General features: G+C 44.2%; 1 protein-coding gene across 2 annotated transcripts in view; it reads right to left on the bottom strand.

The window, feature by feature from the left end:
* The window catches only part of LOC124715343 (E3 ubiquitin-protein ligase TRIM37-like), a 291,007-nt gene that overhangs the window by 222,988 nt on the left and 43,700 nt on the right, over positions 1 to 24,319 (bottom strand). For both annotated transcript variants that reach the window (XM_047243092.1, XM_047243093.1), the window contains exon 3: positions 9,128 to 9,338. In XM_047243092.1, coding sequence (XP_047099048.1) covers positions 9,128 to 9,338 — 211 coding nt within the window. The remainder of the gene's footprint in view (positions 1 to 9,127; positions 9,339 to 24,319) is intronic.

Below are 24,319 nucleotides of genomic sequence, written 5' to 3'. Positions count from 1 at the left end.
CAAAAACTTACTATGGTGCTGGCAGACTCTTGTAAATAGTGAAGAAGAATATATTACTGATGACTAAAGCCTCTGTTACGTGTATCTGTTGTGTTTACTAAACTTGTGGGAAAGTGCTACGAACTTTTGCACCAACCCAACAACATGTGAATACATAAGTCACTCGTACACTCCTGAAGCCCAAAATTTGTTATTATTATTATTATTTTATAATCTGTCTGATCAGGTTAAGGAAATTATCAGCCATGTACATAATGAATACAGATAATAACAATACTTTGAAATGTCTCAATCTATGTGCATAGTTATTAAAGGCATTTCATACATACCTAATGGCACAATGAGAAAGGAAATTTTGAAATATCAGCTGTGAACAATGAAGTGTATTAATTTTGACAGCAGTCAATAATGACTGAAAATCTCTTACAAATATGCTGAAAATCTCTTATAAATGTGCTCTCTCGGCTTAAGCAACAGTAACTATGCAATGTATATCAATTTGTTAACTTTCTAACATGTGCTTAAATTGCTATGACAACTGTACACACGTGAACAAATAAAACATAAGCAAGTCATTTAGCAAGGTTGTATTTATCAGACATTGTTTAAATATTTGTTTCAGTAGCTCGGAGATTGCATTGTGCTGTATAATGCAGAGGATCTCAGGTCTGAACCCAGGTCATTTCTCTGATTTATTTTTCCATTTGATACTTTTACCTCTACAGTATTGGCCATAAAGATAACACCACTATGTTTTGAAACCATACCATATTTTCCATCTTCCAAGTGTTATCACATTCTGTGTGTAAGACCCTTATGCAATTTGAATTATATTGTTTCCTTTTGTTTACTTTACAGGTAACCGAGTATTCCAATGTAACTACTGAGAATGACAAAGGGCAAACTCATTCTCGGAATTAAATGATAAATTTTTAAGCCGAGGTTTTGCTTTGATAAAAATACTGTGCGGCAGTTGGAACTAAGGCTGAGAGTGTATTTGCTGACACCAACCAAAAGAAACCAACCATTACTCTTTAATATTATGGTGTTATGCTACAGGAAGCTTTCCGATGGTGGTTCATGAATCATTTAATACACATGTGGGACAGCATGCAGAGTTTTCCACAAGGTATCATCCCACATTGCCTCACTGAAGAAAAAAATTCATCAAAATGCCTACATAAGAAAGGTGAATGAAACCCAGTGTGACTTTCTAGTTGTTTTAGGTGCTACTACTTGTACCCATATCCCTATAAAATCTCCTGTTTACAATATTTAGGAATCATCATGGATGGTTTTCATTAAGACATACAAGCAATCTCAGATGCTAGCTTAATCAGAGCATATTAGAATGTACACATAGCATGGCATATAACTTCCGGACAAAAATCCGCTTGCGAAGAAATTCAAGTAACAACGGAAAATGAAGCCGGCAGGAGTCTCCATGCAATTAGTGCAAATTTATTAGCAACGTATTTGCATAAAATGTCACTTCTTCCTCTAATTGGCTGCAGTAGCTGTCAGTTTTTTCTGCATTCTATTGTGTCTTTATACGGGCCCAGTTTTCTGCAACAAATCTTTTTTTGTACAGGGAGAAGTCTGAAGATAGCTACTTTTTCTTTTTACTTTCCTTCATCTTTGTAACATGACACCTTTGATAATAAATATTGCATGTCTAAAATATACGATTAGTATGAGTGGTTAAATTGCAATAATTATGTTGACAGCCAATTTTAGCGAAGTTGCCAAGCATTTTTCATGTTAACTCAGACCAACACTGAACCTCTTCCAGTACGTCCAAGTTCAGTGTTATACAATAGAACAGAGACCTGAACAGTGTTCAGTTTCTGAACTAACTTCAGGGCTGACCTGCTGTCAGCAATGTTTATACAGGCAGCACCAAGTCAGATAACATGAAGAATAATTCATCATGCCATGTTACAATCCAGAATCAGTTATATTGTATTGCATGGTCCCTGCACTATTTTTACCATAATAGTGTATTCTTGGTTGTGATCAAATTTGTTCAGATTGACACCTCGTCAATGTTGTCTGTCTGAGCAACCCTTGTTGGACTGAGAGTGCATGAACAGGCTGCTTCAAATTTTTTTCTTTTTTCCAATGTATTTTATCACTGTTTATTCGTTTCTCCCACTACTATTCACTGTCGACGAAATCAACTCACACATGTCATCATCTCTTTGAGCACTGTTGCTCTTCATAATAGTAACACACAGACAGTCTGATGCACAACTGCAATCCTAGAATGACTGCTCACCGGAAATCAAAGATGACACATCTCCATGCATTATTGCATGTAATTTCTGTAATTTCTAACTTTTGACCACAATATTTAAATTTACCTGTTATCAAAGAGAGATTTAATGAGAAATATGAAAACAAATTCAAAGAAGTAAATAAATGCAAAATGTGCAGGTTAGAACACAGTGTTCACTTCTCACCTAAAATCACAATAACCTCTAACTATTTTGAAATTTTAATTGCACTTTGTAATTTATCTAATTTATATAAGCATGTTAGGCCATAGCAACAATAGGTAAATCACAACTCTATGTGACAATGACAAATACGTTTGTCATTTCGCTAAAGCATATTCATTTAGGAAAGTGAACTTGCATTACGAGCTGAGATAACAGACTACCGCAGTGGTCACGGTTAGTATTTATAACAATGCTGTATACAAATTATCCACTTAATAAGTGGTTTCTGTAATAAGATAATATGAAAAGGGAGTCTCTTACTCATGATTAATAAGTTAGCTTCATAAAATATAGGTATGAAGCCGGGCATCCATGACACCTCTTGCTTATGATAGTTTAAAAGTCCCTTATGTTAAAATTTTCCACATATAGTAAGTTTTAGTGAAAAATCACTATGCAATGTCAGGAGGCAGGTAAAAAAACCTTTCTAACAATACCTCATTCATGCTTGTACGATTAGTATGTGTTGAGGAAAAGTGATGTTGACTTGAGAAATAATATACAAGGTATGCCCAAAAAAATCATGAAGTAAATTTTTTTGCCATGCCCCTAGTCACAATGCATGATGGTTGATTCAGTCCAACAACACCGAGCAATCATGTTTTGCACAAAGCCTTCCAAGACACACACAATGTTAAAGTAAGCCTACAGAGAGTCTGTGATATGTAATGCACAAGTTGCGAGGTTGGTGAAGTAGTTTAAGGACGGCCAGGAAGAAATGGGTGATGACCCTTGCTCTGGAAGATCATCAACAAACAGAAATGAAGACAATGTGAATCGTGTTTGTAAACTGCTAAATTCTGACCACAGACTGAATATTCCAGAAAGTTCCATGCTCAACATTGTTATGGAGGAGTTACAGATGAGAAAGGTGTGCGCCGAACTGGTGCCAAAAATTCTGTCAGACAAACAAAAGGCCAAAAGAGTGTTAATCACATCAACTGTTGGAATGAAATGTGTGGACACTGAACCAGATTATTTGGACAACATTGTTACTGATGACGAGACATGGACTTTTGCATATGACACGGAAACAAAGTGCCGAAGTTCGGCATGGCACATTTCAGTGTCATAAAACAGAAAAAGGCAAGCATGAGCGAATCCAACATGAAAATGATTATTTTCTTATTCAACACCAAGGGTGTGGAACACAGAGTTTGTGCCCCAAGGACAGATCATTAATGGTCTTTCCTACATTTATGTACTGGAAAGGTTAAGAAGAAGGGTCCTCGGAGTGCAATGGACGCTACCTGGCTGCTGCAGCATGAGAGCATGCCCAGCCCAACTTCTCTGTGCAACTGCGAGTACCCGGCCACGCACAACTCGGCAATGTTGCTGCAGCCACCCTGCAGTCCTAATCTCTCTCTGCCAGACTCCTTCCTGTTCCCAGGATTAAAACAGTGCTCAAAGAATGCTATTTTGAGAGCACTGAGGACATCCAAAAAGCTATGACAATACTCTTATATGAGGTTCTCGCCGAGGTCCTCCGGGAGTTTACAAATTATGGGTGAAGCGCTGGAAAAAATGTGTAGATGCTGATGATAACTACTTTGAAGGATTTTAGGATTTTAAAGATTTGTACATATATCACCAATAAATATTTTAATATTTCATGACTTTTTTGGCCTGCCTTGTATGTCATATACACTTATCACTGCAGTAACAAATTACAGTAACAGTAACATAATCATCATTGTTAAATGCAGAGCACAAGCATTTCCTTTATTTTGGTAATCATCTTTAATCAGTAAATAGAATGTTATAGATAAAAAACTGTGTTCTGGTTTGTTTTCTCAAATAAACTTAAAAGATAAATGCAGTTACATATAACAACAAAACAAGTTTTTTTTTTTTTTCCCTGAAAGGACAACATTTTCTGTCTGCACAGAAAAATTACTGCCCAGCCAGATACTGAGTAATGCACTGCAATATCAATGATGACAGTTACCACTGAAGGTGGAAATGTAGTCATTTCAAGTGTTTTGTACTATTGTGGTGTTGGCCCAAAGAAAGGTAATCACTTTATTTTGCTGTTGAGAAGGAAAAAAAATTATTATAAAGAAGTATCCTCCTGTTTTTGTGGCCTTCAGTCCGAAGACAGGTTCAATGCCTCTCTCAACACTAGTCTATCCTGCACAAATCTCTGTGGTGTTACATACCACACCAAAGGAATGGCGTGTGTCTCTGTGTGTTACCAATGAACGATAGTTGCAAATGAAGGCCATAAAGCTAGTTATAATGGAGGAGAGCACAAATACTGAGCAAATTTTTTATTGTATTTGTGCAAGAGGTGATACACGTCTTCAAGATGAACAGTGATTGGAATAACTTCCAAAAAGGACGTGTCTGTGCAGAAGCAAACAAACTCCTAGCATCACCAGCCTAATTTAGTGAAACTCCAAGTCCTCAGCGAATACATAAATCCTCAACAATATGAAGATGTTTGCTCAACAAATTAAATATTAATCAAATGTCATTCGTATTTTACTGTTCTTTGGATAGACTTGTGTGCAGAGGTTTCATGTCGGACATTCCGATTTGAAGTTTGAGGTCATCGAATGGATGTTTTATGTGTTTGTAGATACTATAAAGATCATATATATGAAAGAAAACTAGAAGCAGCAGTATTACTTTTCATTACAGCAATAATCAAACAACAAAGTGACACTGCCTTTCATTGCCATATTCAAGGCAACACTCGAGCAAATAAGAGGTACAGAAGAACAGTATTAAAGCTTCACTAAAGAAATCCCATCTGACTGAATAAGAACCCTAAACCTCCTCTTCTCTGAGTACCTCTGCTGCTTACATCCATCTGAACCTGTTTACTGTATTCAAACCTTGGTCTCCACCATACTTCCCTCCATTACCAAATTGTCCATTTCTTGGTGCCTCATAATGCCTATCAACCAATCCCTCCTTTTAGTCAAATTATGCTGTCAATTTCTTTTTGCCCCCGAGAAGCTTTCCTTGCTACTGAAAGTCTACATTTCCTATCCTTTCCACTTTGACTATCATCAGATATTTTCAGGTAATTACATTAGGAATGGTAAATCTCCATGGTTTTATTTCTTCTTTCTGAACGTTAACTGCCCTTCCCAATTTTCCTTTGGTTTCATTTACTGCTAGCTCAACATACTGATGAAGGGTACAGGCTAAAATCCTGTCACATCCTTCTCACCAATGCTTCCTTTTAATGTCATCTGACTCTTACAACTGTAGTCCTGTTTCTGTACAAACTGTAGGTAGAGCCTTTTGCTCCTTTTGTTTAATCCCTTCTACCGTCAAAATTTCAACACAGTTAAAAGATTTCTTTAAATCTGCATCTGCTATAAACATAGGTCTGCCTTTCTTCAACCTCTCTTCTAAATTAGCTGTGGGATCAGAATTCCTTCGTATCTTCATTTCTCCGAAACTGATCTACCAGAGGTTGGCTTCTATCAGTTTTTATATTCCTCCATCAATAATTCATTACTGCATTTTGCAAACAAGATTTATTACATGGATGGTTTGGTAGTGTCAGCACTTGGCCAATTGTAAATTTTACATTCTTTTTTAAGTCTGAGGGCATTTCACCTGTTTCATCTATGTTGCAAACAAAGTGTAGTAGTTTGATCATGACTAGCTCTCCCAAGGACCTCAATAATTATGGGGGAATGCTGTCTACTCCAGGGGCCTTCTTTTGACTTAGATGTTTCAGTCATCTGTTAAATTCTTCTCAGAGTATTGTATCTCCCATCTCATCTCCATTCACTTTCTTTTCTTTTTCTACATTGGCAGAAAAAAAATTAGTACATCCTTTCAGAGATTTTGAATTCACTACAGACTTATTGCTGCAACATTGATTATGATGTACATTAAATGATTACATTTGAAGATAAACAGTACATGTGTTTCTGAGATACAAGGTATTGACCTATGCAGAAACATCTATATTAGTATGTGGTGTAGCCTCCACAGGCAGCAATGCAGGTGTTGACTCAATCATCCAGTTGATTGTACGGATGGCAAATACTTTCCTGGGATACGTTATGCCACATCTCCTCAACCTGTTATCACAGTTTTGTAAGAGTGTGGGTTGAGGAATCGCACAAGTCACTTCTTGTCCCATCATATCCCACACGTGATTGATCAGAGACAAGTCCAGAGACTGTGCTGGCCGAGGACATTGTTGCATGTCTTGCAGAGCAGCATGTGGGTGAGACCCATCCTGTCAGAATACTACGTCATCCTCCTCCTGTTGCAAGCAAGGCAAAAGAACAGGTCTAACAACTTTCTGCACATACTGAGCAATGATTACAATTCCCTACAGAAACAGCAAAGGTGAACAGGAGTTGTAGCTCATCACAACCGACCATAGGGCCTGGGGCGCGGCCAATGTGTCTTGGTCTTGAGCAAATGCACTGTACAAGACAGCACTCACTAGATCTATGTCGTACATGCCAACAACCACCACCTGCATGCAGGCAGAACCTGCTTTCATCACTGAAGGTCATGGCACACCATCCCATCTTCCAAGTGGTCCTCTGACAGCACCAGTTGAACAGTGCACACTAATGCTATAGAACGAATGGAAGATGGACTAAATATGTGAGCACTAGTAGTCTCACAGCTAATAACTGTGTTTGCAACAGTTTGTGTTGACACGTCTGGGCTCACCAGCCCTCTTATCTGTGATGTGGTAGATGTCTGATCTGCCACTGCTGACCTTACAATACAACGATCCTGGTAGGCGTCTTTCGTGTGTCGACGTTCAGTACCTCGTGTATGAGTGTGAGAATATTCACATGACCACTGATACCAGTATCATTGCTCAATTGATGCAGCATGTCCAACTTATGTGGAAATTCTCCAAAAGGGCAATGCCGCAACTAGGAAGGGCACAATTCAACCCCTTCCAAACTCTCTCAGCTGGCTGAACGAAGCAAAAGTGCATCTCCATGGCATTGTTGCTGTGTGCTTTGCATGTCTGCACCACACTGAGCCTTCTGGCTGTGAGCATTCTGTATTAAAGGGTAGACATAGATGGTGCTCTGGTAGCTATGTCACTACACTGTCTGTTGGGTGATAATGTTGAAATCATTATTAGTATATCTACTATCCCCCATATGGTATATGCTGTCATTGAATCAAAATCAACATCATCTTTCCAGATGCACAATACCTCTTTTCTTTCTGACAGTGTATAGCACTGCCTTCAACCTCATTCCCCTTGTAGAGCCCTTCTATGTAGTCTTTCCACCTATCAGTTTTCCCTTATTTGCTTAGTACTAACTTGCCATCTAAGATCTTGGCGTTTGTATAATTGCTTCTCTCTTCTTCAAAGGGCTCTAATTTTCCTAAGGGCAGCACCAATCTTTCTCCTTGCCATCCTTCTACGCCTTTACATTTGTCCTCTAGCCATTCCTGCTTACCCATTTTGCATTTTTTTTGTCCATCTCATTTTTTAGACCTCCATATCCCTGATCTCCCTGCTTCATTTGCTGAATTTTTATATTCTCTCATTTTGTCAATTTAAATCAGTATCTCCTGCACTATCCAAGAATTTCTACCAGGCCTTTTTTTCCTACTTGATCCATTGCTGCAATCTCTATTTCATTTCTCAAAGCTATTCACTTGTTTTCTGTTGTATTCCTTTGCCCCCCAATTTCAGTCAAATATTGTCAAATGCTCCTCCCACAATCTATTATCTCTCGTTCCTTCAACTTGTCTAAAGCCATCTCTAATTTCCCAGCTTTTGCACTTTCTTCACTTTTAATCTGCAGTTCACAACCAATAAATTATTGTCAGAGTCCACATCTGCCTCTGGAAATTTCTCAATTTAAAATCTGATTTCTAAATCTTGGTCTTACCATTATATAATCAATAATCTGTAAGCTTTCCATTGCCCTCGGTCTCTCCAATGTACACAACTCCCTTTCATGAATGTTAATCTGTGTGTTAGCAATGAGGAAAATATGCTCTATACAAAATTTTACTGCTGATTTCCCCTTATATACCTTTCTCCCAGCCTGTGTACCATTTTTTCCCTTCTCTTCCCTTTCCTACTACTGTCTCATCATCTCCCATCATAATTAAAATATCTTCTCATTTAACAGACAATTTCTCTTTATCTTCTCGTATATTCTTTCTACCTCTTTGTTGTCTGTGCAGCTAGTAGGCATATAAACTTTAACTAAGGTGGTGGTTGTCAGGTTCATGTCTGTCTTGGTTATTATGATACATTCACCATCCTCTGTTACATACAGAAAGTGTAACTACTGCACAGAACCCTAGTATCCTAAAAATGACTAATGTTCCGCAACAAAATTCTTTCTGAAGATTTCTTCCAGAAAATGTCAATATTTACACACAGTTGTAAAATGTGCCTTAGCAAGTACTGAATTTCAAGAGACAGAGATGGATAGAGAGGTATAAATGACACAAAACTTAAAATATGTCACGTAAGAATTAGTGACTTCTTTCTTTACCATCTTTGGACTACTTTATCGTATGTGATATTTTGTTTTCATTACTTTGTATTCCTTCACCAAATAACTACAAAATTGAAAAGTAGTACTTTCACAGCTGAATTTAAGTCTCAGCTTTAATTTATTCAAAAAGCAGTAGTCAGTTTCTGTACCCACCACTTCTTGAATGAGGCTTATAAGTTCCATCAGACGACGTCTCAGTTGAGCCACTTCATCTCTGATTTTGCGCACATGTGATTCATATACCTCCTCAAGTGGTTTGAAGCAGTGTCCCGAGTGTGTGCCACCCCACAGTGCACATTGATGACAGATGCATCGTCCACAAGTCCAACAATACACAGATAATTTCTCTTTATGGGTTTCACACCTGGAAACCAAATGTCGTATATTGATTTTGAACAGGTCACTTACAAAATTCACAGTTCTTAACACTGATGAAGTTAGAGGAGCTCTAGGGTGCAAAAAAAGCAACCTATTGCCATCAGGCTGAGCAAAGCATCCTATCTGAATTTCATAACTAGTATTTATAAAAACAGAAGGGAGATACAAATCTAATTAACATTTAAAGCATTTCATATAACCAACAGTCATTTTAAATACTGACACACTGAGTGAGTATACTACAACAATCAAACCTATAGTTGGGTCATTCTGTGTCAAATGGTCCAACTTTAGGAATCATCTCCACTTTACTGCCTCATATTCTATTCATATTCATTGAGTATTTGCCTATACATGTTTTAAGTAATTCCATTATCAGTTCAGTCAACCAGGGAAAGCAATGGGGAAAATTTGTGTAGACACAAATTTTTGTAGTGAGAGAGGAGTGTAATGAACACCATAATAAAAATCGGTAGGAGAGGGGTGGGGGGATGGGGGGTGGCAGGCATTTAAAGGTCTTCTTATGTTTACGTGGACTAAGTCAAATATTGTGGTTTCTAGTGAAAATCTTTCTCAGTAGACAATTAAATTACATTAAATTTCCTACAATAACAGTCCTATTCATTTTTCCCTCGGGCTAACAGTTTCTGCACTGCAGGGGGTGAAAAAAACCACATATTATTAAAAGTAGAGTTTTAACTTCAACAACCAACCAACCATGAATCATTGGCAACTCAGTGCGCACACACTCCCACGAGGGGTCGGGGGTGTTTATTTTCCACAAAGTGTGTTAATACACCACTGAATACAGAGGTTAGTTGCAAATAATACAAATGCAAGAAAAGCTAATGAATACATTATGTATAAATCTCTACACACTGTTCTACAATGCTAGAGAGAAATGGTTTCTTAGTTGTCCCGTACAGCAACTGTAGCGTTCAGCGGGAAAATGCAACTTCCCTCGCCACAAGTGCTCCTCACTTTTCAGCTTACAGACCGAACATACCGCCCCAACAAAATAACTTCACTGAGCTTGTGTTTATACAGTGGAGTTATTTACAGTTTACTGAGTGAGTATTTATTTTCATTTTTTAAATGAGCTATTATGTAAAAAAGCTCAACAGCTGGAGTTGTTAACTGTTTGTCACACGGAAATACCTGCTCTAAGTGTAACATGTTGAACATGTATTTGACAATGTCTGTTTCACTGTCTGCATTACTAATGCCTGGAGTCTCTTTCACAAGTTGTGGGAAGAACAGATCACCACCCCTCCCCCCCCCCCCCCACCCCCAATGCCCCATGACCCCCTCCTCCCCTTGCCCCAGCCACACCGGTCTGAATTTTTAGTATGTTGTACATGACACTCCCCCGTACCACTATACAAAGATTTGCAACTAAACAAATGTTCCCCACAGTCAATATTTTTTGGTCTTTGTCAATGGTTGGTTGGTTCATTAGTTTAAAAGAGGGGGAGAGGGACCAAACTCTTAGATCATCAGTCCCTCGTTCTGATTAAAATAATCGAGACATACAAAAGACAGCTGGAAGAAAGTAGGAAACCACAAGAATGTCAGAAGGGCAAGAAAACCACAGAGAGACTCCACCCTAAAAGCACTAGGGTGGAAGACACAGAGGAACAAAGGAAGTGTGCTAAAGCTTGGATCAAATGATAAAACCCACCCTCATGAATAAAACGTAAAACTAAAGCTGCTGTTGAGGCACTGTCGCCCAGCACCGAAGGTAGGGTGCTGGGAAATTTAAAAGTTGCCAACTGGGCTGTATTTATCAGCAATTAATATGCAGTACTGTCTTTAGTAGCCCCTTATGTCGAAATTATCAAAATTTTGGATAGTACCTGCAATACAAGTTCTATTTACTATACCAGAAGAACTCAGTCATCAAGACATTTACCATAAAAAAACGAAGTTATTTGCTGAAGTGATTTTCATAGAGAGCTCTGCTTTTGCACGTGCTTTCTATTGGTTTCTTTTTGGGATTTGCAAAATGTAACTTCCAGGAGTGGGTGGTTCTTAAGAGGGCTAATCAATGATAAAGTTTGTTCCAGAAAAATAATCATTGATATTTAAAGAATTTTGAATCCTTATATCTTGGAATGCCACCTCTAGTGCTGCTCTTTCAGCATTTGTTAGAAACTGAATTTTTTTTTCATTTCCTGTAAGACACAGTATTTTAGTTCTAGTATATCTTTACACAAGTCAAAATTTATCTAAGATATTTTCAAGCAGAATTTTATAATAAAAGAAAAGCAACTGTTTATTGTTTCATTGCTTTTTACAAGTTGTAAAATTTATTGTATTACAGCCTGCTGAATGAAAAATCTCATTTTTTGTACTTTTACCCTGTCAGTTACAAAAAAAACACACACAAAATTTTTGACAGTGTAAGACAGATCCTTGATCAGATCGTTTCCTTTTCCTGGTGTAGCAAAAATACCAATCCAATTTTGCAAATTTTGGCTGTGTTCATCAGTCTCTTGGAAATTTCAAAAACTGCAGCTGTCTTTGCGATGGGCCAACTGTCTGGTACCAATGATAGATTTTAAATTTTTTCAGGGTACCTTAAACTACAGTTTTTCTTAATGTTCTGACAAGAATCCAAGAGAGTGAGTACAGCTTTCACACACGATTTACTGAACCTGAGAGCTGCTGTACTTAATTGAATGAAAACCAATTGCAAGTGCTTTTTTATTAGTTATCAAGTTCTGTACATGATAGACTTTACACTTGATAGTTGGTTGGTTGGTTGGTGAGGGGTTAAAGGGCTGAACACTGAGGTTATCAGTCCCTCAATCAAGGATTCGTTCATCCAGAGGTAACGACACCCAACAAGACTAAGATCGGATAAGGAAAGGATGTAAGAGTGGTAAAAGTGAGGCATTGAAAGCAATACTGATGCCAGAACTGAAAAACGAATTATGGAGAAGTAAAAGGGTAGGGATCATATCAGTACATAGGTTACAGCAGACAAGTGGTCTCACAGGGCCCAACCATGGGAAGAGAGACCCCAACCCCATCCGACCCTGCCAACTGATATAGGGCAAAGACAGCAACAAAGTAAACAATGTCTTCTCATTGAGATATCCAAAACAGTAAATGGGAAAAGTCTAAAAATGTATGGACATCAAGTGGACAATCATTAATAAAACAGAACGAGAGAAATAGTTAACATAGCTGGTGGGGATCCCAATGGCTCTGCATGCAGAGTGAGGAGGCCTTCTATTGCTGTCTTGCCCTCAATCCATAAGAGGCGAAATGTTAAAGAGAGGGAGAGCACCCACTACTCAACAGAATGCTACCTATAAAAAGAAGAACAGGGCATGGCAGAAAGTGAGGCAAACTGCATCTCAAGCAATTAAAACACAGGAAAAGGGAAATAGCAGAGGGAACAGGCAAGAGAGGCAAGGTTGAGGGTCCCCCAGCCACAGCATGCCATGGGAGATGAGAATAAACCCCACTGTCACATAGAAAATGGAAAAGCAGTTCAATTGTCTGTGAGTTGTCCACCAACATAAAAGTCAAAGAAATCTGAAGACCACACTTAGCATGCACAAATCTGCACCTCGGATCATCAATGTGAATGTGGACAAGTGATCATTTCTCCATCCAAATGGTCAGTCAGTTCATGCCCTGGGATCCCAACCAGACTTGGGACGCAGAGAAAAACAACTAAGCAGGCAGTATGACCATGTCCAATGAGAAGGTCACAAATAACAGAAATCTAAGAGTGACAACAGTAACATCGATCAAAGGCCTGAGGACTACTCAGGGCTCCATTACCAGCTATGAGCTCTGCAGTGAAAACACAACTTATTCCCGGCAATGAATGATGTTCCTGACAAGCAGGAGATGAAAAGTATATCCAGTCTTATTCATGGTTTTAGAGCCATTACTGCAAAAGGTGGCAGCACAGTAACACTACTGAAAAACTGAAAGGTACAAATTACAGAAAGGTCTTGTAATAGATCAGTTCTAATCTGTGGCCTGGGTGCCAACCTAGAGGGGGTGTGCAGTAAAATATGGACAGTACATTATAAGGAGGTGACACAGCTCCTGGCGGAGGGCTGTGAGGTGGATTCCACCTGGTAATCCCACCTGAGGAAGGGTGTCAGCAGCTCCATGCCCTCGTATGCAAAAAGAACAGCATGTGTTGGAAGCTCAAGAAATTTTTGAAAGGTGTTTACATACGAGACCGAGAATTGGTACTGTCAGAACTAAAGAGGGACGAAATATTCATGATTTCAGTAAGGAGACAGTCTATGAGACTAGTCCAGAAGGTGCCAGTGGGCAAACGAACTTTACAGTGATGGGCAGGGTCTAACAATTGCAAAGCTGAAGGTGCAGCAGTCATAAATCTGGCAACCACAGTACGAGCAGCTCTGGACCAGAACCTGATAGGTACAGAGAAAAGTAGCATAATCCACACCCCAAGAGGTATGCGCAAGGAAGCACAGAGTGTTAAACTTCCACATGCAGCTAGCTTTTAGAGGACAAATATAGGGCAGTCAAGTCAGCTTTTGTCAAAGATCAGTCTCAAAATATCAAGACTATGCAAGAATGTTCAAGCACTGGGTACCCAAGTAGAGTTCTGGGTCAGGACGTACTGTGGAGTGACAACAGATACACGTGTCCCACATTTTTTCAGGGGAGAACTGGAAACCATGGGACAACACCCAAGCAGGGGCTAGTTGGATGGTGTTCAACCAAGGCTAAAGTGGGAACTGTGCCAAATGCAAAAGTCTTAGACATACATTGTGGAGGTGACCAGTGAACCTCTTGCACGCTGATGGTGATGACGAGCGTGACATTCAGCATGAGTCCAGCAGGATGCCATCCATTTGGATCTGTGGAGAGCTAAGTGTAGCACCAACTCCAACCCAAAACATCCGGTGGGATAAAACTGACAATCAAAAATCAGTAAGGAGCCTCTAAAGTCCTGGTCATGGGGGTAAGTAAAACGTGACAGCACTAAGCAGTTTGTTGGTTGGTTGGTTTAAAAGAGGGGCGGGGGAGTGGGCGGGGGGCGGGGGGGGGGGGGGGGGGACCAAACTGCTATGTCATCAGTCCCTTGTTCCAATTAAAATAATTCCACAAGGGTGGGAGTAAAATAATCGAGATATACAAAACACAGCTGGAAAAGAGGAGAAAACCATAAGAATGACAGAAGGGCAACAAATACTAAAGTGGACAAAATTGGACAAGAAAATCAGAGAGGCGCAAAAAACATGTAGAAGAGATCAAAACAAGAGAGCAGATTACCGTGGGTGACTGACCATGAGAACAGAAAGGAGAAGCCAGCCACTCTGCAACACACTAAAACCTCCACCCTAAAAGCACTAAGGTGGAGGACACAGTGGGAAAAAGGACATGCGCTAAAACTTAGATCAAATGATAAAACCCACTCTCATGAAGAAAATGTAAAACTAAAGCTGCTGTTGAGGCATTGTTGCCCAACAGCAAAGGTAGGGTGCTGGGAAAATTAACCACAGAGAGGCTAAAAGCGGGCAGCCCATCAAGAGGTGGACAACCGTCATTTGTGAGCCACAGCAACATCGAGGAGGTTCCTCATGATGGAGGAGGTAACCATGCTTTAGCCACACATGGCCAATGTGGAGGTGGCAGAGGACAACTGGTTTCCTGCAAGAGGACCGCACGAAAGACTTCCACACATTTGTAATCTCTTTAATGACACACAGTTTGTTGTGTGTATTGTTATGCCATTCTGTCTCCCAAAGCCGAAAAACCCTGTGGCGTAAGGCAGAACGCAGGTCAGTTTCAGAGATGCCCATCTCCAGAAGCAGTTTCTGTCTAGCCTGTTTGGCCAGCCTGTCGGAAAGTTAGTTGCCTGGGAGTCCAACGTGTCCTGGGGTCCACACAAACACCACTGCTCGACGGGATCGTTCCAGGGCATAGTTGGACTCCAGAATGCATGCTACCAAAGGATGGTAAGGGTAGCACTGGTTGACAGCTTGTAGGCTGCTCAAGGAGTCAGTACACAGGAGAAATGACTCGCCAGGGCATGAGCGGATGTGCTCAAGAGCACGAGATATGGCCGCCATCTCTGCAGTGAAAACACTGCAGCCATGTGGCTAGGAATGCTGTTCAATATGTCAAGCCGTCGAGTCATTCGTGTAAACCACTTCATGGCCCCAGTACATGTTGAGAATCAAGAGGAAGTGATAGCAGAGAGCCGCCGGGTTAACGGAGTCCTTCGGGGCATGCGAAAGGTCCAGAACAACTTGCAGCCTAGGTGTACACCATGGAGGTGAACGTGAATGGGTCTCAAGAAGAGGTGGTAATGGGAATGACTCCAGTTCAGACAGAAGGGACTGGACATGAACCATAATTGTAAGCCCTGACCTGGGCCGTCGGTGCAGGAGATGAACCGCCATGGTTGGGAAAAGGAGACGGTAGCTAGCTCAGATGCGCAAGAGAACTATGAATGTCTGCAACGTAACTGGCGAGCAGGAGTGCACGCCTAAACTTCAATGGAGGGAGGGACTCCGGCCTCCACCAGGACACTGGTCATTGGACTTGGTCTAAAAGCTCTCATCACTAGGTGAACGCCACAGTGGTGCACTGTGGTTGAGTAAACGCAACACTGAGGGTGCCGCCAAACTGTAAGCCAGACTCCCACACTCAAGGTGGAATTGAACAAGGGCTCTGTTGAGCTGCATATGCATAGAGCGATCTGCACCCCAGATGGTGTTGCTCAGGAAGCAGAGGGCATTGAGATGCTGCCAGCACTTCCGCTTAAGCCAACAAAGGTGAGGTAGGCAAGTCAATCGGGTGTCGAAAACCAGTCTTAAGAATCAGCATGTCTCCACTAAAGTGAGTGGATCGTCATGAGGATAAAGTTCTGGTTCTGGATGAACAGTGCAATGCTGACAGAAATGCACAACACACGACTTCGCGGCTGAAAACTGGAAGCCGTGGGCTGGAGGCCATGACTGCGCCTTGTGAATTGCTCCCTGTAGATGTCGCTCAGCAACACCAGTACTGGAGGAGCAGTACGAAATGCAGAAGTCACCACATAGAGAGAAGGTGAGACTGACAGCCCTACAGCTGCTGGTGGACTGTTAATAGCTACTAAAAATAGATAGATGGTTGGGTCGTAGGGGTTGAAGGGACCGACTACAAAGGTCATTGGTCCCTTCACTAAAAATAGAGAGAGACTCAATACGGAGCCCTGCGGAACGCCATTCTCCTGGAATATGGGGGTAACTATGGGAGGCACCGACTTAGACATGGAAAGTACGGAGCAACAGGAAGTTTTGGGTAAAAATTTGGAGTGGACCCTGTATACCCCACTCATGTAATGTGGCAAGGATATGCTGTCGCCAGGTCATGTCGTATGCTTTAGGAAAGTCAAAAAAGACAGCAACCAGATGTTGGCATCTGGAAAAGGATGTTTGTATGGCAGACTCGAGGGACACAAGATTATCAGCGGTAGCACGACCCTGGCGGAAGCTACCCTAATGTGGAGCCAGTAGGCCACATGACTCCAGAACCCATCCACATCGCCGACACACCATATGTTCCAGCAGCTTGCAAAGAAAATTCGTGAGGCCGATGGGCCAGTAGCTATCCACATCAAGCGGTTTTTGACCAGGTTTGCGCACCGGAATGATTGTGCTCTCCTGCCATTGCGATGGGAAGATGCCATTGCACCAGATCCAGTTGAAGATGACAAGGAGCTGTCACTTGTAGTCAGACAAGAGATGTTTAATCATCTGACTGTGGACCCGATCCGGCCCAGGAGCTGTATCGGGGCAATATGCAATGGCACTGAGAAGCTCTCTCTGTACTTGAGGCGTTATAGGGTTCACTGTGCATGAAGTGAACAAGAGGACTTTCCCTTCCATCCGCCGTTTGAGGGTGCGAAAGTCTGGGGGGTAGTTCTCCGATGCTGGGGTCTGGTACCGAAAAAGACATCTGATCTTTGTTCAGAAGACGTATGGCACCCAATGGTCGACACATACCTCTCCTAACACTCCCGTTTCAGTCATTTTATAAGCTGGCAAGGGTGGGCACGGAGCCGCTTAAAGGCTATTAGGTGCTCTAGAGAAGGGTGCTGCTAATGTCACTGTAGAACTCGTCGATGCTCTTTAATTGCCCCAGCGATATCCGCTGACCACCAAGGGACAGTCTTTCACCAGGAATACCCTGTTGAATGAGGGATCGCGTTTTCCACCGCAGAAACAATTGTTGTAGTGACCTGCTCAATGACAGCATCAATGGCACCATGTGGGGGAGATTCAGCGGTGACAGCAGAGGTGAAGGCTTCCCAGTCTGCCTTGTTTAAAGCCTATCTGGGTAGGCGTCTGTGGGCATAATGCCGGGGTAGTGACAGGATAATGGGGAAATGGTCACTTACGACACAGGTCGTCATGTGCTATCCAGTGGATAGATGGGAGAAGTCCTGGGCTGCATATTGATAAATATATGGCTGAGTAACTACCATGAGTCACAGTGAAATATGTGGCGGCCCCAGTATTTAAGAGGCAGAGGTCAAACCGAGAGATCAATGACCAAATATGTGCGATGTGCCATACTGAAATGTGTAGGGGGTACCTGTGTTTAAGAGGCAGAGGTCGAGTTGTGACAGTAAATTTTCGACCTCCCTACCTTGGCCAGTAAGCATAGCGCCTCCCCACAAAAGGTTATGCGCGCTAAAATCTCCCAAAAGTGGGAAAGGTTTAGGGAGTTGATCAATTAGTGCAGCCAATACGTACAGGGGTACTGCACCATCTGGAGGGAGATATACATTGCAAACAGTTATTTCCTGCGTCGTCCATATCCTGACAGCCACAGCTTCGAGAGTAGTTTGAATGGGCACAGGTTCACTACATACCGAGTTCAGGACATAAAAGCAAACTCCACCTGACACTATTATATTCGCTATGGTTCTTGTAATATCCCCTGTAGCTGCCAACAGCAGGGGCCCACATTGCCAGGAACCAGGTTTCCTGGAGAGCAATGCAGAATGCAGGTGTAAAGCTTAACAGCTGCCGGCAACTCAGCCAGGTGGTGGGAAAAACCGGCTCAATTCCACTGCAGAATTACGTGATCGTGAGACTGGGAAGGCATGAAGCACTCAATGAGGCAGTCTACACCTCAGGGTCACCTGCTGCCACCAGATGAGTACCTGTACGATCGACATCCATTGTGTCTAAGGGCCCAATGAGATCTATGTCCTCAGCAGATGCCAGAATCTCCACGTCATCCTCAGACACAGAGCTTGTAGGTAGTGGTGGTGTGAGTGCCACCACAGTGCCTTGGTTCTTGGGGGTCTTTTTCTTTAAGGTTTCCCTCGCTGCTCCTTAGGTTTGTCCGGCTGTGAGGGCATCATCGATTCAGTCTCAGGGACTGAGGAGGACCGTGAAGCCATACGACCAACTACCTGTGGTTGCTTCAGCCACTGGTAGGAACCTGGGAAGGGAGGGACCCAAGGGATCCCTTCCTGGCGAGAGGAGCCGATGAAGACTTGTGCTTCTCCGGCTGAGACGTGGGGACTGACGTCCCTGATGGTTGGGGGGATGTTGCTCCTGAAGGAGGTTGTGCAGGAGCAACGGGGAGGGATGTGCCCCCCACCATCAAAGGGGCAGGTGGAGTCTCACGGCTCTGACAGCCAACTATACGCGGTAGAACAGAAGATGGTAGAACCATTGTCGTAGTGCCGGCGTAGGTTGACGTCATATGCATGGGATGTAGCCTCTCATATTTTCTCTGAGGCTCAGTGTAGGTCAGTCGGTCCAGTGTCTTGTATTCCATTATTTTTCTTTCTTTTTAGAGAATCTTGCAGTCTGGGGAGCAAGGCGAATGGTGCTCTCCACAGTTGACACAGATGGGAGGCGAGGGGGGGAGGGGGGAGGGCACAGGGAGTATTGGGATGTGAATGAAGTCTACAATCCCAATCCCAACAGGTGGCACTGGAAGTACAGCAGGAAGACATATGGCTGAACTTCCAGCACTTAAATCACCGCATCAGTGGAGGGATACAAGGCTTCACACCACAGCAGCAGACCATCACCTTGACCTTCTCGGGTAATGTGTCACCCGAGAAGGCCAAGATGAAGGCACTGGTGGCAACCTTATTATCCCTCTGACCACAGTGGATGCGCTGGATGAAATGAACACCTCGCCGCTCTTAACTGGCATGCAGCTCATCGTCAGACTGCAAAAGAAGCCCCCTGTGAAATATGACACCCTGGACCATATTTAAGCTCTTATGGGACGTGATGGAAACAGCAACATCCACCAGCTTGTCACAGGCAAGTAGTGCCCATGACTGGGCAGAGGATGCTGTTTTGATCAAGACCAACCCTGACTGACCTCAACCTCCCCAAACTTGTCCTCTAAATGCTCCACAAAAGACTAAAGTTTCATTGACAAGAAATATTCCACATCAACTCTCATACATACAAGGTACCGGGATGAATAAGCTTCGCTGCCATTCCTTGGACTGGCATTCCTCCCATGGTGTGGCCAGGGAGGGGGGGAGGGGCGGGCGATCTGTGGTCGTATTTCTTAGAGACTGCTAGTGTTTGACCACCAGCAAGAGATGACGTACTACACTTCATTGCATGTCATCCACCCTGATGCCACCCACTCTGACCTTGGGCCCTCCCCATGGGCACTACCCAGCCGCAGCAAAGGCCACCTGGCAGGATGGCCATTGCCGGGAGTCCCAATGCCCCAGGGTGACGGGCATCTACTCCTTGCTATAAATGGGGAGTTAATGACGCAGGCATCAGCAGAGCAATGCCTGTGTGGTCAGGGAGCTACAACCGACAGGGTACATGGCACGTGGCAGTCCAACCACAACGGACTGGCTACCGTGCTGGATATCAGGCGCAAACGAGCTAGAAGTCCATTATCATCGACAGCGCAGAAGGCGATACTGCACAGAGGATGGAGGAGAACACACCCAGGAGGGGAGGGTACCTCACCCAACAGCTGGAGAATAAGTGGAAGTGCAGATTCATGTCAACGAAGGACGCAAGAGGTCTCGGCGCACGATGGACACTATGCATCATGTAAGGCGCCCTTCTCCAACTTGCTTTCTCTTTGGGAAAATTTTCAGGAAATTCACATGCAAAGCAGGGTTGACCAATGGTCTGGTGGAGGTCACAAGTCCATTAATAGCGATGAGAGAAAGAGAAACACTTAATACGAAGCCGTGTGGAATGCCATTCTCCTGCGTCTGTGGAGAGCTGACAATGGTGCCAACCTGAACTCTGAATGACTGGTGGGACAGGAATCTGTGAATAAAAATCGGGAGGAGGATACAAAGACCCCACTCATGGAGCATGAGGAGACGTGACAGCGCCAAGCTGTCGTATGCTTTACGAAGATTGAAGAAAACTATGACAAGTTGGCAACGCTGAGAAAAGACCTGCCGCACTGCAGTTTAGAGTCAAAGCAGATGATAAATCTGAGACCACCCCTCCTGAAAGCCGCACTGGTAAGGAGACAAAAGATGCCAAGATTCAAGGACACAATTCAGCCAAAAAACCATAAACCGTTCAAATAACTTGCAGGGGACATTGATCAGACTAGCAAGGGATGAGGGATCCTGTTTGCACTTAAGAACAGGAACCACAATACTCTCCATTAAGGAGGGAAAATGTCTTGGAGCCAAATACAGTTAAAGACCTGGAGGAGATATTGCCCTTGTGGAGGACTGAGGTGTTGCAATTGGTTATGGATCGAATCGCGGCCAGGGGCTGAATCACTGGAAGAAGAGAGGGCCAGAGGAAGTTCCCATTCAGTACAAGGTCCATTGTAGGATTCCGCCAGATAATGGGGGTAAAAGATAAGTGGCAAGCTTCAGCCTTCTGTTTCCAGAAGAGGAAGGAGGCTGGATACAAGGCTGACACCAAGGCCATCGCAAAATGGGTTGTGAGGTGTTCCATGAGAACTGATGGATCCATAGAAAGGCCACCTGGAAGGGCAAGGTATGGAACAGAAGACAGCTACTGACAACCTTGACGGGAGCAGAGTGTCGCCCACGCCCTTTACAAAGGTACAAAAGAACCTAGGGAGGAGACAAAGCTTTCCCAAAACATCAGCTTTCCCTGTTTTGTTAAATAATGGGCTTTGGTGTGGAGATGTTTACAGGTAATTAAGACCAGCAGAGGATATGTGCCACTTAAGATGCAAGGCACGATGACGACCACAGGTGGCGGTGGTAATGGCTGTGCTCCACCAAGGAATTGGCCAACGTTGAACGGGGCTCATCGGAAGGGGAATGGCAATGCCAACAGCATGAATTATATTATCAGACATGCCACGAACCACTTCATCAATACAACCTGACAAACAAGGTGTAAAAACGATGTGGGAGATATATAAAGGTCAATCACCATAATGGAAAGGCCGGCAGGATAATTTAGCCATTGGGAAGTGGGAATGGAACGAAAGAATCAACAGGAAGTGGTCGTATCACAGGGGTCATCATGTGGCTATGCAGAACTAAAAGGAGAAGGGGAATCATGATTAAGAAGACAAAGGTCGTGGTCCATAAGAAACTGGTCAATAACGAGCCCCCAACCAGACGAAAAATCACTGCCCCACGAAAGGTGATGATCATTAAAGTCCCTGACGAGAAAGAAGGGAAGGGGTAATTGCTGAAGGAGGGCAGTTAGGTCAGCCTGTCAGATGGAAGATAGAGACTGCAAAAAGTGACTGCGGAGTCCAAGTGAATCCATACAGCAACCGGTTCCAGTGAGCTATGAAGGGAGATCCATGTACTAACAATGGCTGTATGTGCCAATGTACAAATGCAACCAGAAGCCCTCAATGGGCCAACGTGGTTCCAACAAGAAGCATGGAACTCACAAAGGGTCGGTGAGTGATCAGTAAAATGAGATTCCTGGAGAATGACACTAGGTGCAGATTAAAAGGAAATAATGGATTGCAACTCCGTGAGGTGACTGTAGTACTCATTACAGTTGCATTGGATAACCATGGAACGGGGATCCAAATGGGATGTGAATGGGCTGGAGCAATCGCCCTGCTGGGTCGCCATCCGCCACCAACGATGACGGGGTAACACCCACAAATAAGTGGTCAGACTCGGGTTGCAACGGGGGAGATTGCACTTCTGGGTGGCACCAGGGGAGGCGGTTGCTTGTCCTGGGACTTACATTTCTTCCTCTTCTCTTTCATTAGTCGAATAGAGTGGGACAAAGAGGGAGAGCAGGCTTTGGCAAGATCTGGAACTGAAAGAGAGAAAGCAAACTGAGGGCACACAAACTGTGGATCCTACAGCCAAGTTGTCGCATAGGGCCTTCGGTCTAAGTGATACCAGGGGAAGGTGGTCCCAGGAGGGAGCCTCATCACCTGTGGGCACTGAAAAAAGGGGACACTCCTCCAGTCGAAGGGGGGGGAGCGGTACCCAGATGGGAAAGCATGGGATCTGCAGGGGACGGCAAGAGGATTGGAGACGAGGCTCGTGTAGTAACCACAACCAACAGCGAGAACGCCTTGGGCTGCGGATCGGAGCCGCCAGGTGGGGAATCCACCAGCGGTGGAGCACGCACCACTGGGTAAACACAGGACGAGTCGGACGACAGACCAACGACAACTGGCAACCACGACCGACTATGAGCGACACAACAAGGAAGAGATAAACAACGGAGGCTTGTGGAAGCCACAACACCAAACACCAAATGTAAATCCACTCGGAACCAGGCAAATGTCAACAATGAGCAATGACCAGAACGCAGTACCGCCGAGATAGAAACGAAATCCAGAACGAGCACCAGACTGGTTGGACTAGGGCAGAGCGGGTCCCTATATACGAAACCGGAGGGAGCGGCTATTGGCCGCTGCCTGCACATGGCTTAGCGGTGGCGCCCTCGCTGCGCGGAATAGCTGCCGCGGAGGTGGAGCCCTCTATGGGTTGACCACGTCCATTTGTTCTGCCGCGTGTTCGACTTCGGTGGCGGAAGGTACTAGATTCCCCCCCCCCCCGAAATTGGTGCATAGAGGCGAAAATGCCCCGCACAATGCCGACGTGGGCGGAACGAGGGCACGGGTTGTGAGACGTCCGGAGGGACCACTGGGGAAGGGGAGGGCAGACTGACTGTGGCATCCATCAAGGTGTCACCAGAGGGCAGGGGGTCAGTGGGCGTCTCTATACCCCGGCGAGGCGGAAGGGGTGTCTGCAGAGCCGGTGAGGAGATGGAGGTTGAAGGGAAAGGCTCCACCTCGAGGGACGTGTCCACACCAGGAAGCAGGGAAGGCGGTGGGGCAGGAATCAAGGCAGGGGCCCGAGGGAGGAGTTGGTTATGGTGGCGACGCTCGAGCCCTCTATGTGTGTGTACGGTCGTCACTCGCCACCCATGAGCCGCTGTCACCGTAGCGGGCGTCCATGCAGGTATGCTGCCATAGGAGAGGGGCCACACAGCCATGCCCGGGGCGTAGCGCCGGGAGGAGCGAGAGTGGGGCCCAGAAGGGATGGTGTCAGCAGGTGGAGGAGGGTCCGAGGTTGTCGCCCGTGAAGGAGTATGACCGGCCACCAGCGTAGTGCGGTAGGTGCTTAGAAACAAGGTGAGAGCCGAGGTGGTGGCCGACGGCTCCACTGATTTCATCAGCTGCTGTTTGAAAGTGCGGACCAGGTGTTCCGCCGCACCATTGGAGGAAGGATGGAAGGGGGGAGAGCGAATGTGTTTGATACCGTTAGCAGAGCAGAAGGTCTGGAACGAGGACGCCGTGAATTGGGGCCCGTTATCTGTGACCAATGTCTGAGGAAGGCCTTCAATGGCCAACACCTGGATCAAGGCGGTGAGGGTGGCGTCAGTGGTGGTGGACGCCATGCGAACCACATATGGGTGTTTGGAATAGGCATCAATGATGAGGAGCCACATGGAGCCTAAGAAGGGACCTGCAAAATCGAGATGGATCCTGTCCCAGGGTTGGCTGGGTGTGGGCCAGGGTGCG

Source organism: Schistocerca piceifrons, chromosome 1 (genome assembly GCF_021461385.2).
Source record: "Schistocerca piceifrons isolate TAMUIC-IGC-003096 chromosome 1, iqSchPice1.1, whole genome shotgun sequence".
NCBI lineage: Eukaryota > Metazoa > Arthropoda > Insecta > Orthoptera > Acrididae > Schistocerca > Schistocerca piceifrons.
Note: the sequence above shows the minus strand (reverse complement) of the source record. Positions and strands in the feature narration are given on the sequence as shown.